The sequence below is a fragment of the Astatotilapia calliptera genome, chromosome 14, assembly GCF_900246225.1.
Source record: "Astatotilapia calliptera chromosome 14, fAstCal1.2, whole genome shotgun sequence".
Lineage (NCBI taxonomy): Eukaryota > Metazoa > Chordata > Actinopteri > Cichliformes > Cichlidae > Astatotilapia > Astatotilapia calliptera.
Window position 1 is genome coordinate 9,457,339 of NC_039315.1, and position 13,934 is coordinate 9,471,272.

General features: G+C 41.4%; 1 protein-coding gene across 1 annotated transcript; it reads left to right on the forward strand.

Moving 5' to 3' along the window:
- Nucleotides 1-5,946: 5,946 nt before the first annotated feature.
- LOC113036549 (olfactory receptor 2L5-like) lies at nucleotides 5,947-6,885 on the forward strand. The gene has a single exon (XM_026192966.1). It carries the CDS (start codon nucleotides 5,947-5,949, stop codon nucleotides 6,883-6,885), a length of 939 nt encoding a protein of 312 aa, XP_026048751.1.
- The last annotated feature ends 7,049 nt before the right edge of the window (nucleotides 6,886-13,934 follow it).

Genomic DNA, 13,934 nt, shown 5'->3' on the forward strand with positions numbered 1-13,934 from the left:
TATCGCTGGAATCTGCCGTCATCCAGGCGCAGCTCCTGGAGCAAATGGTGAAACTCACCAAACTGCTCACGCGCCTGGAGGACCTGATGGACCCAGGTACAGCGAGGACGTCTTTTACGCTGCTGCTCTGCTCTCCACAGTACATAGAGAAGGGAGACTCTCTCTTCAAGCGCTAGCTCGATAGCTGCCATCTTGCAAAACCAGGTCTGGCACAACTCCCTCCCACATTCCCGGTTCACGCGCGTCAAAATATCATATTTTGACGCGCGATGGATTTTTCTTGGACACGCGTTGAGACGCGAATGTACACGCGTCAAATTAGGGGCGTTTGGGGCGTTTTATTCGCGTCCATCGCGTTCGGTGTGAACACACCGTAAGAGCTATTTAGTTCGCGAACGACACATCACTACTCCGTACATGGTTCAGCAGGATAAGATGTTAAAACTAAAACAGGGAAATGTACAGTGCAATATGGACAAACTGGCATACATGACAGTGTCCCACATGGTAAATGGCCATGTTATAGAAACTTAGGATAGCCAGGACAATTACAGAATGAAATTCCCTCTTTTTCGTTGTTTTATTTTTTTCTTCAAAAACTGTAAGAGTCGGCATAATATGTGAAAACAGTACCAGGAAGAATTGTACAAACCTTAAACACTCATGCTACAACAGTAACCAGCACGAAACACATAAAAAATGCAACTTCAGGAACTATGGCAAAGCTGCATCAATCCCACGCTCAGGAAAAGCAGGTCCACACACACCTAATGGAGCCATGACGAAGAGGCCAAACAGAGAATGGCACCAGAGTCCACAAACAGCGCTGGAGCAGCTCCAGCCGTTGCCATGGAAACCCACCACCGCAATCCTTCGATCTTCTCGACGTCCGCGTCCAGGCCAGCCTGGTCTGTTTCCGCGAAGTATGGCAGACATCAAATTTGATGCAGAACACCTGATTGTTCTGTAAATTGTTTGAAATGTTTATTTAAAAAAACACCTTGGCTACATTTTTAGGTAAACAGCTGCAAAAAACTTTGTTGTTTGCATAAGTCAGTGACTTTTTTGAAGAAGTAACTATATAATTATTTTCCCAACATTGGTCATTATATACTGTATTTTGCAGACAGAGAGTTACAGGACTCTCTCCCAGACCACAGACTCATACTCATAATACAAGTCAGAGCTTTACATGAAAAAAAAAGAAAAAAAGTTTTGTTTTCTAAAATTGGAGTTCAAGTTATTTTTACTTCCAATAGTGTTACAACAACTACAAAGGTCACGAACAAGATTTTTTTTAAACTTTTCATTGTAAGTGGGCTAAATCAGTTAATTAAAAGTAGTCTAACATAAATGTAAATGCTGTAATTTTTACTATTTTAATAAACCATGTAGCTTGGATGGATTTGATGCTGGCTGGACCACAGTGCACATGTCTGCTGTTGCTCAGAGTGGTCCAAGGGACCGCTCAGGGAGTTTGTGTGTACGCTTAAAAACATTAAAAATTAGAGGGAACATTGCCCTGTAGTATGGAGTGCCAGGACTGCCATAATGCATTAATTAAATACACCATTAAATAATTAATTAAATGTGGCAATAATTAATTAAAATTGGAATTAATTAATTAAATAAATAGTTATGACACATGTAATTAATTAATTATTGACACATTTAATTAATTATTTATGTATTTCACATTTTAATTAATTATTGACACATTTAATTAATTAATTATTGACACATTTAATTAATTATTTATGTATTTCACATTTTAATTAATTGACACATTTAATTAATTAATTGACACATTTAATTAATTATTTAATGATATATTTATTTATTTCATTTTGGCAGTCATGGCGCCTGGCTCTCATCATGAAATAATTTTATCAGAATCAGAATGGGTTTTATTGCCAAATGTTGAGCAGGTTTACAACATTAGGAAATTGCTGCGGTGCTTCAGTGCAAACATGCTGTCATAAATTGCGCTTAAATAGACATGAAAAAATAAAAGTAAGAATAAGAATTAAAAGTGCTACGTAGAAAGATATATGCATGAGATATACATGAGATATATACATGAGAATAAGAATTAAAAGTGCTACGTACAAAGATATATACATGAGTGCAGGTGGTGATCAGTGCCAAAACATGGAATCATGCAGTGAACACAGCGTAGGGTCATGAGTTAGTGGTGGGGACAGTCGTACGTTTATTGTTCATGTGTCCAACAGCAGAGGGGAAGAAACTGTTCTTATGGCGAGAGGTTCTGGTGCGAATGGACTGGAGCCTCCTGCCTGAGGGGAGCAGGTCAAACAGACTGTATCCATGGTGAGAAGGGTCAGCTGAGATCCGAGCTGCACGCCGCAGTGTCCTGGAGGTGTACAGGTCCTGCAGAGATGGGAGTCTACAGCCAATCACCTTCTCAGCAGAGCGCACAACACGCTGCAGTCTCTGTTTGTCCCTGATAGTGGCTCCAGCGTACCACACGGTGATGGAGGAGGTGAGGATGGACTCGATGATTGCAGTGTAGAATTGCATCATCGTCCGTGTTGGCAGGTTGAATTTCTTCAGCTGCCTCAGGAAGTACATCCTCTGCTGGGCTTTCTTGATGACGGAGGTGATGGTGGTACCCAGGAAGCGGAATGAGTCCACAGAGGTGATGGGGGTGTCAGTCAGGATGATGGGGGGGAGTGGGGCTGTGTGCTTCCTGAAGTCCACAATAATCTCCACTGTCTTCTGGGCATTCAGCACCAGGTTGTTGTGGCTGCACCAAGACACCAGACGTTCAACCTCCCTCCTGTAGGCAGACTCATCCCCGTCCGAGATGAGCCCAATAACGGTGGTGTCATCTGCAAACTTGATTAGCTTGACAGACTGGTGGGTGGAGGTGCAGCAGTTGGTGTACAGGGAGAAGAGCAGAGGAGAAAGAACACAGCCCTGAGGGGAGCCGGTGCTGATGGTCCGAGAGTCCGAGACATTCTTTCCCAGCCTCACATGCTGCTTCCTGTCCGTCAGGAAGTCAGTGATCCACCGGCAGATGGGATCAGGCACATTCATCTGGGAAAGCTTGCCTCGGAGATGGTCTGGAAGGATGGTGTTGAAGGCAGAGCTGAAGTCCACAAACAGGATCCTGGCGTAGGTTCCTGTTTATCTGTCAGCCTCACCCATCAAACTCAGGGGGCGGGGTTAACGCTGATCGAGTCAAAACCATTGCTTTGGCCTGGTGGCCATTGTTTCTAGCACACAACAACCAGCATGTGGAAGCTAACAGAACTGAACTTTGAAAAACCCTGTTTGTGTCACCAAATACTGTTTTAATAATTTTTTAGCCGAGAATGTAGTGGTTTAATCTTCATGTGTCTGGTCGGTTTGTCAAGATACAGCCTCTTTGCAAAAGTGCTTCGATGATTTCGGAGATGTCTGCCCAGTCTCACGGCAAAGCGTGGGATAGACCCGCTCGCCTCGCAAGCAATCCCACCGACAAAGCGCAGGCCCCGGTACACAGCTGTAGTAACCCCCGCTGACTTCTTTTACTGAGGTTATATTTATCGGTGTTTTATTTCCTGATGTTCTTATGTGTCCTACGTGTTTCAGTCGCCAATTCTGAATTATAACTAACATTAAAAACATGTTTAAGGAGGAGAGAGAGCAAATAAATCTGTTTAACATCTGATCTTTGGGTTTTTGTTCAGTAATCAGCGTGACCTGTGTATAAACGCATAAAAGAGATAACGTTGGTGTTTCTGTCATGTAGTAACTGCTGGCTTTAACTGTACAAAGGTTGTTCGACACTATGAAACACATACAGACTTCATGATGTTCGGCTAATATTTTTATTGCGAATATTAATCATGAGGGTAAACGTCCCTGTACACCACGGAGCGAGGTCAGCATATCCACGATATCCTCAGCTCCATGAGTTAACACAAAGTTTCCCAGCTGACTATCTAACTTCCAACTATTCCAGAGACGTGAAAATATACAGCATAAAGAAAAGTGTAAGAGACTCGGCAGCAGATTAGAATAACAGTTATACATTTAATAAATCACCAAATGAATCCAAGAAACGAGCAAACCTGTTCCGACAATTTGAGTTTGTATTCCCTCAGCTGCAGACTCGCTGCTGTTTAAATGTTTGAAAAGGAAGATTAGATATAAAAAACGTCAAACATAGACTCAGTCTGCCTTCACATTTGATATGAGGCCAGCACGTATAGTGGCTGTGTCCTGTTTTAAGATCATACATGTAAAATTGTTGTCTGACCTCCGTCGATCCAGCCGCTCAGTCCGTGGTTACCATGGTTACTGCATAAGCAGCTATAATGTTAACAGCTGGCACTGAGGAAACCTACACCAGCATGGGTGTTTATGTTTTTCATTGCAAAAGAACTGTCTGAATGGTTAACTGAAGTTAACTTGGATAAATTATAGTTAAGGAGTATCACAGATACGACTGTTCACCTGAAATCAGCAGGCTATTACTGAAATACATGTGCTATATCATAAACTATGATATAAATAGGGAGGTCCTATTAACATGTTTAGTTTTAAAGGACACCTTCCTGCCTTTAGTCTCCTTCATGAGCAGTATTAGTTTTCTTCTAACATCGAGAAGTCTGCACCATGTGTTTCATAGTTTGTAACAAGCCTTTGACAGGTAAACATAACATGACCGAAAAAGCAAAAAACAAAACAAAACACGGAGAGTGGAATATGTAAACAAACCGGTTAACGTAACCCCCTGGGTGCACTCTGCATGCTAATTGTTAGCAGAGCTAGTGAAATCTCTGAAAACATCTGAGCACTTTTGCAAATATGTTCTATGTTGACAACCTGACCAGACATATGTCACGACATTCGCGGCTAAAACACTGTTAAAAGTGTAGCTGGTGACAGAAAAACGGGGTATTTTAAAACTACACCACCACCATTGCTGCCTGTGATTTGATCTGCATTCTGGGATTACCTGGCTGCCCCAAGTTTACACAAGCAATCGATTATCTAGGATCGACCTGTTTTGACTTACTTTGCATGGCAACCAATCAAATGTTAGAGAAGCTGCATGGGCAGCGTTAACCCCGCCCCCTGAGTTTGATGGGTGAGGCTGACAGATAAAATTATTTCATGATGAGAGCCAGGCGCCATGACTGCCAAAATGAAATAAATAAATATATCATTAAATAATTAATTAAATGTGTCAATAATTAATTAAAATGTGAAATACATAAATAATTAATTAAATGTGTCAATAATTAATTAATTAAATGTGTCAATAATTAATTAATTAAATGTGTCAATAATTAATTAATTAAATGTGTCAATAATTAATTAAAAATGTGAAATACATAAATAATTAATTAAAAGTGTCAATAATTAATTAAAAATGTGAAATACATAAATAATTAAATGTGTCAATAATTAATTAATTACATGTGTCATAACTATTTATTTAATTAATTCCAATTTTAATTAATTATTGCCACATTTAATTAATTATTTGATGGTGTATTTAATTAATTCATTATGGCAGTCCTGGAACTCCATACTGTAGCATTTTGTGCTGAGTTATGTAAATAGAATTAGTGTAATTTAAAATTATCCTAAAACTATCCTCATCTACCATTGGTTTTAGAGGGTGGGGGTGACATCATACATGATGTAATCTGCAGTCTTTGGTGATATGTAAACACAGACAATTGATATCCAGCGTGATTTAATGAGGGAGCTGCCAAGTTAAGACTTCCTGTTGTTGTGAGACTTAAAATATGAAAGCACTGTTGTGTGCGTTCAAACAGGTTTGGGTTAACCCAAACCTGTTTGGATTTAGAAAGGATAAAACTGATTCTTTTTCTTTTTTTTTTACAACTGTTTATCACTGTTAACAGCATATCTTTACTTCTTTAACTGCATCTGATAATTTCTGTAACTTAATATTTGTTAAATATGTCTTTACAGAATGCTTCAATCAAACTAACACATTTTATTATAGGTGGTTTTGACACAGTCAAAATGCCTGTAGGAGTTGGTGTGGTTATGCTGATAATTTATTTATTAGCTGTTTTGGCAAGTTTAGTCAATATCATCTTCATTGTTTCTGACAAGCAGTTACATAAACCAATGTATCTTCTGATTTGCAATCTTGCTGTTGTTGACATCTTCTATACCTCTAGTGCCACTCCAACAATGATCGGGGTTCTACTTGCTGGTGTTAATACCATATCATATGTGGAGTGTTTAATTCAAATGTACGTTTACCAGGTGGGAGCAACAATGGAGAGGTTTTCTTTAACAATTATGGCATTTGATCGGTTAATTGCTATAATCTATCCTCTTCAGTATCATAGTTATTTAACAAATACACGTACACTAGTATTTACAAACATTCTGTGGATTGTTGCCTGTAGTTTTGTGCTTTTTACACTTGTAACAGCTACACCGCTCCCTCACTGCTATTCGAGGCTTAGGTACACTTTCTGTGACTATGCTGCAGTTATGCGAACCACTTGTGTTGACCCAGAGAAATATTTCAACCAAGTTGCCATTATATCATTTTTTCTGTCATTTTTCACATTCACTTTCATTTGTCTTTCATATTGTGGGATCTTATTTTTTGTGAAAATATTATCAAATAATGACAAAAAGAAAATGGGAAGCACTCTTGTGAGTCACCTGATTTGTGTATCATGTTTATACTGTCCCCAGTTTATCATTGTTATCTTGACCAGGTTTGGTGTGGTATTAACTCTCGAAGAACGCCAGGGTTTATTGATTGGCACCATCCTCGCTCCATCTCTTGTAAATCCTTTTGTTTATTGTCTCAGGACAAAGGAAATTAAAAGTAAGATTATTAAGATATTCAGGAAGGTTAACACAGCTGGTTAGAGCCTTGTGAACTGTGAATACACTTACTTACTGGGCACAAATACCTTACAGTATGAAGTGCCTTGAGGCAACTGTTGTTGTGATTTGGCGCTATATAAATAAAATTGAACTATTAAAATATTCATATATGGACTTTCGAAATCTTGTTTGGTGATTTGTGAACTTTTAAACGCTATTTAGGTGAGAAGTCACATTTAATGCAAAAATGTTGAAGATAATTTTCTTACACAAATTCTGAAACACAAAATGTTCCAATTCGCCCTGGGACTTTTCTGAGTTTTGATTAACATCCAGCGACCACAAGTTTACAACTCAAGTACCGAACTAAAACCTTCTCTAACTGATTCTTTGACAGTTTTTTAGTCATTATTTATTGTTTTTTGTGAGCAACACTGTGTGACAATAACAATTAAGTAATTCTATTATTTTGAAACAAAATACCAAAATTAATGTTTTAATGTTGTCTGAGCAGACTTTTATAAGCCTAAGAATATTTATTTCCTTTGTGAAAACAGTTAAGCTTGTCATTAAAAAATTAAGTATCTGTTAAGAAGTCAAGGGTCACATCAAGACAGTTAGAGGATCTTTTTGTTGTTCAACTACTAAAATAGCAAACGTCAGATGGGATAGGAACGGACCGTAAAAAGAAAGATGTCTAAATTTTTCAATTATCTTCATAGATTTTTTTTCTATAAACTAAAAATATTTTCATCTTATATATGAGGAGATTTTTGGGCTACAACCCACATATTAAAGTGTGCTGCTAACTCACAAATGGATATATTATATGAAATATTAGTGCTCACTATATTTGTCAGTTAACACTTTGAAACATTCTCATTAAGCTGCAATCTGAATGTATGCTGTGACACGAAATGTTTTGCAAGGCAAATACTTTCCATGACATTATCATTATAATTATTACTAACACAAGAAGAGTGATAAATGCATCTCCCCTGACCTGATATTTCTTTTTCAAAGATATTTTACAATTTGAAGCATATTTTTTGTTTGTTTTATGCATGTCATACTGTAGGACATTGATTAAAAAAGATGATAATAGAAAAACTTTAAGAAATCTTTGGTTTTTGATTTTTTTCATTTACTTCCAGCCATATGCATTTAGTTTTTCCTTTCTTTTTTTTCTCTTTTTTTTGGGAGGGCTGCATAAGACTACATCTATAGTGGGTAAAATTGCAAATTGAATTTAAAATATATGATGGCAAACTCCAAATGACAAAATAGGACTAAAATCACTCAAACTAATTTCATATACTGGTTTTAAAACCTTCTTAAAGATATTTGGTCTGGTTGTATGAAAACTATATCCTCTGGACCAGGTGTGTCAAACTTAAATACACAGTGGGCCAAAATTCAAAACTGGAACAAAGTGGCGGGCTAACATTAATATTTATTGAAGATCTAGATATAAGAATGAATCTTTTCTTATTGACTCAAACAACTTTTGCTGAAAAACTGAATATGGAACAAGCAAAGCTTAATACTAAACAATATATATATTAGCTGTATAATACCAGTAGGCCAGCTCTAATAGTAATTTGGTATTGGCTTCGTAATTAGGCTGCGGGCCAAATTTGGCCCGCAGCCTAATTACATTTGGCCCGCGGGCCAGAGTTTGACACCTATGCTCTGGACTGATGCCCAAAAACATCACACTAGAGGACATTGTTTGTCCTATATACCTAGGACTTTGACTTGCTCTTGTGTGCACTAATAATCATGAGTTAATAATCAAGCATGCATGTGTGCATTTCTAGTAAAAAGGAATTCTCAGTTTCGTTTTTAGTTTTTGCAACTGCACTTCAGGAAACGCTCATCGTTTTAGTCTGACTGACCGACCTTCTGTTCTTTTTTTTTTTTTTTTTTTTTTTGCCTGTCCCGTTTGGCTCTTTTGCCATCAGAATTGTTGTCTAAAGGCAAAGAAAGATGCCCAACGGATTTACTTTACCAAATTGACCATCCCAGCCTTGCCGTAATGGTCCATTTGATTCACCTTTTATTGTTTATTTTATTTTCACTTACTGAATACGGGACAGACTTGACTGGGGGAAAGAAGGGGAGAAAGAAAGAGGGAAAGAGAAACAGCTGAGAAGAGGGACGGGGGAGAAGGGCAAAAAACAAAAACCAACAGAACGGGCAGAAAAAAAAGAAAGAAAAAAAATGCATATATCAATCACCTGGATCACCTGCTGAAAAAGAAAAAAGAAAACAAGCAGAAGAGAACAAGAGTAATAGAATAAACAACATCGCAATGATATATGGGAATATGACAGTAAATACTAAATATTAAACATTATTGTGCAGCACATAAGATCAACAGAACACAGTGTGCTTAGAGGTAGGAGCCAAAAAGGGTGTAGTTTGTGGGTGTGATCACCTGTGTGTACACCTGTGAGCATGGACGCACTTGTTTTTTTTAAAAGGTTCCTTCATGTAATGATCTGCTAGAGGGTGTGGGGGGGCATGAAGCAGGTATGGAGGAGATCAAAACTCCAGACATCCAGAGGCCCCCAGAACACAAGAGACCAAGGAAGACCAACAGAGGGGCAGCCGCGCCACTGTCCCAGAAAGAGCTGAGGAGAGTCCCAGATGAGGGCTCACTCAGCAGCCGCGGAGCAGAAGCCAGGGGGAGTTGCAGTGACGCGCCCTAGAGCTCCGCCGGCAGCCAGCCGTGCCTGAGTGACCGAGCCCCAGGCCGAGAGGCCGGGGGCACCCCACCTCCGAAGTGGCCCGAGCGAGCCCCAGGCTCCAGGCCCCGATAAGCGGCCGCCAAGGAGTGAGCCGGTGTGTACCTGGACGCCCATCCCCGGACTCAAAGAACCACCAACGCACCGATGTCTGAGGGAGTCCGCCACTGGCAGGGGAAGTGATGGTGGGGGGAGATAGGCCTCCAAACCTTGGAGTAGGGCTGCTCAATTAATCGAATTTTAATCACGATTACGATCTGGGCTGTCAACGATCATTAAAAATGACTGAGCCGATTATTAGCCCCTCCCTCGTCCTTTACTCTGCTCCGTGTGGCAAATCGAGCGCACCTCTCTGCATTTCGAACACGTGTCACAACAATTAAGAGCAGCGGTCCCCAACCTTTTTTGCCCCACGGACCGGTTTATGCCCGACAATATTTTCATGGACCGGCCTTTAAGGTGTCGCGGATAAATACAACAAAATAAAATTAGTACCGGTACCGAAAAAAAGAAAATTTATTCATAACACACATGAAAAGACCAAGGAAAACTGAGTAAACAATAAAAATGATAACAAAATAACGCTGAAAACCGATAAAAACCCTGAAAACTATACATTTCACACCTGAGCCTCAACTCTCACAGCCCGGTACCAAACGACTAACGGACTGGTACCGGTCCGAGGCCCGGGGGTTGGGGACCGCTGATTAAGAGGACCCGAGGGAAGCTCGGAAAGCTAAGCAGAAGTCATTTGGAGAGGAGAGTGACTGCCGTTGGTTGAAAAGAGAGGTAAAAAAAACTTCAGTGGTGTGGAAACATTATAGGTTCGCAGAGTCAGACGTGGATCAAGTAGACATAGTGTGTAAACTTTGCTACAGTGTCGTAGCTGCACCACAGAGCAACACTGCAAAGTTCACTAAACAGATGTTTACATTTTTCATTTATTTTTTATATTGCAAACATTTGCACTCTTATCAGTATTTGCACACTATTTTATGACAATCTTTAAAGTCATTATTCAATACATTGTTATTGTTAAATAAATATCGTCAAATAATCGAGATCTCAATTTCAGTGAAAATAATCTTGATTATCATTTTTGCCATAATCGAGCAGCCCTACCTTGGAGGGCCTGAGATGTCCCCAGAGAGGTGGCATCTGACACCCAACCTGACATATAGACACAGACATACAGGCACACACATACACAAACATCCATTCCTACCGTCATTCTCTCATATGCACTTACTCCACACTCAACCAACGTGGAGACAGACATAAAGAGACGCTGTATACACGATCACACTCCCCAAGCGTACTCTACGAACCAGGTCTAGGTACCCTTGCCCCTGGAGGGGGGAACTGCACCCAGACCCAGGTGGTGTTACCCTTTTCCCTGCGGTGGGGGGAGGCAGACCGCCCCGACTCCGCAGCAGCAGGGAGGACCCACACTCCAGACCGGCCAACTCCTCCTCCTAGCCCCCCCGCTCCAGCAGGCCGCAGAGAATGGGGGTGAGAGAAGACTCCAAACCTCCCTCCACCCGCTCATTGTAGTGTTGATGCATGTGTGTTCTAAGGTGCATTTAAAACCCAGGAGGGCATGGAGCTACCTGCCAGAGAGCAGCAGGTAAGCGCATGGTCCCTCCTGCTAGCCCTCAATGTCTACGTGTATTTAAAATTGAGAGGTGGGAACGACGCCAGGGGTGAGGTGTACACCCTGATGGTAATTTGGATTCCGTGTATCGTGCCCACCCCCAAGATCCTACATGTATGTGTAATGAGAGTGTAAGTAATGTGAATGTCTAAGTTGTGGGATAAAATTGAGGCAGAGGCAGCCAGAAGGGGACGGGGGGGGGGGGGGGGTAGCCTCCTCTGCACCCTGGTGACATACCCCTACTCCAAGGTCCTGCATGTGTGGGTGGTTGTGGTGGAGCGGGAAGGGGGAGGCAGCTGGAGATGGGGAGGGAAGGAAGGGAGGGGCAAGTGACCCCTCCCTGGGGCCAGCTCCCCCGCTGACCCCAGTAGGCACCCCCATACTCCGCGACCCGCCAGGGAAAGGGGGCCCAGGCCCATCCAGACCGGGGCCCAGTGCAGCAGTGCCTCCCGGCCCCACAGAGCCCGGGACAGTCCACCCAACCCCACCACAGAGAAAACTGCACCCACCCCACCATCCACTCATCTTCCAGACTACATAAGACAATAAACACACAGGCTGAGATCTTCCTCCACCTCCCCTGTATCTCCCCCTCCTGCAGAGAGAGTTCCTGAAGAGAGGAAAGTTCCTTCAAGATGTGACAATCTCCCCCACCAGTTGAAGAGCCCCCCAGGTGGCTCGATGCACCGGCGGCACCCTGCTCCAGGGCTGGGCCCCCATGCACCCACCCGCCCACAACCCCGGCAACACACCAATCAGGACCCAAGCCCCCGAGGCCCGGCCCGGGCCCCAGCCCAGAGACGGAGCGCCCCCAGAACCTCACGCCCATCCCGGACCCACCCAGGGGCAGCCAGGCTACCAGGTTAGTAACCCACGTCCATCAGCACAGACCCTCCCCTAGCCCCAATGCACGCAGCCACGAGGAAACAGTCACCTGAGAGCCAACAGAGCCCCTAACCGGACATGACCTCTACCCCGGGTTGAGCCCCCCAAGGAAGATGCCTCCGGGGAACCCCCCGACGCCCTAAGCCTGTCCCTACCCCCACACCAATCACAACAGTGAAGGCGGGACCAAACTATGACCCCCCACCCCCACTAGGTGATGGAGCTGATCAAAGGAGCCCAGAGCAATTGATCTGATGTGGTGGCAGAGGCTGTATCAAGACTAATGTAATCTAATAGATAATTTCTATATTGGTTAGAATTAAGATTGTTTTTATTTTTCCAGTTCATGAGGACTGTTTTCTTGGCTATGCATAGGGCAGTGAAAACCATATGGGCGATATTCTTTTCTGAAGTGACATTATCTAAGCTGCCCAACAAACACACTAAGGGGGAAGTTGGAATGTTACATTTCAGACACTTCGATAAGTCTTCACATATCTCACGCCAAAACTTCTGAACTGGTGGACAGAACCAAAGAGGGTGGATATAATTGTCCGGTGAATTGGTTTGGCAGTGTGAGCAGTTGTTGGTAGACGTAAAGCCCATCTTGAACATCTGATGACCTGTATAGTGCACTCTATGTAATATTTTGTATTGAATTAATTGAAGACTGGGATTTCTAATTAGATGAAAGGTTTTTAAGCAAATCTGAGACCAGAAGTTTAGGTCTAAGTTAACTGATAAATCCGCTTCCCATTTTGCAATAGGAAGTTATATTGATTCATCTGTTTTAGAAAGCATTCTGTATATTTTGGATAGTAATTTGGGGGTTTTAAGAGTAAGAAATTGAACCACACTTGGTGGTGTTTGTAGTTCAACTTGACCCGGTTTAAATTTCTTTTTTACTGTGGATTTAATTTGTTGATATTCTAAAAATCTTTTCTTGTTGATCCCATATTGTGTAACTAGTCCGTCAAATGAAATAAATTCTGTTCCTTCTAGTATATGTTCTAAATATTTGATTCCTTTACCACTCCAATCTGAAAGGTTTATCATATTATTGTTTTGTAATATGTCAGGGTTGTTCCAGATAGGTGTACGTTTGCATGGGATTAATGAAGACGCCGTCAATTTTAGAAACTCCCACCATGCTGTCAGAGAAGAGCTGATGTTGATGCTTTTAAAGCATTCATGTCGTTGGATGTTTGAGCTGATAAATGGTAGGTCTGAGATCTCTAGATTATTGCAAAGTGCTTGTTCTACATCTAGCCAAGGTTCATCTAAGAGGGTATGTTTTAGCCATCCTGAGATAAACTGAAGCCTGTTGGCTAAGAAGTAGTGCTGAAAGTTAGGCAGTTCTAGTCCTCCTTTATCCTTGGTCTTTTGTAGTGTTTTTAAGTTTATACGTGGGGGTTTATTTTTCCAAAGGAATTTGGACATACATGAATCTAGAGATCTGAACCAATCTTGTGGCGGTTTAGTTGGGATCATTGAGAATAAATAATTTATTTTTGGTAAGACCATCATTTTTATAGCGGCAACCATTCCCATGAGTGATATGGGTAGACATTTCCATCTAGCCAGATCATCTTCTACCTTCTTTAAAATTGGGATATGGTTTAATTTAGTTAGATCTGCAAGCTTGGGAGAAACATTAATACCTAAATATTTTATATTTCCCGATTGCAGTGGTGTAGAAGAGGAATTATGGAGGGAGCAATTAATCGGTAGGACTTTAGATTTTGACCAGTTAATTGAGTAATCTGATATTCTTGCAAAAGAGTTTATCAATTCAATCACCC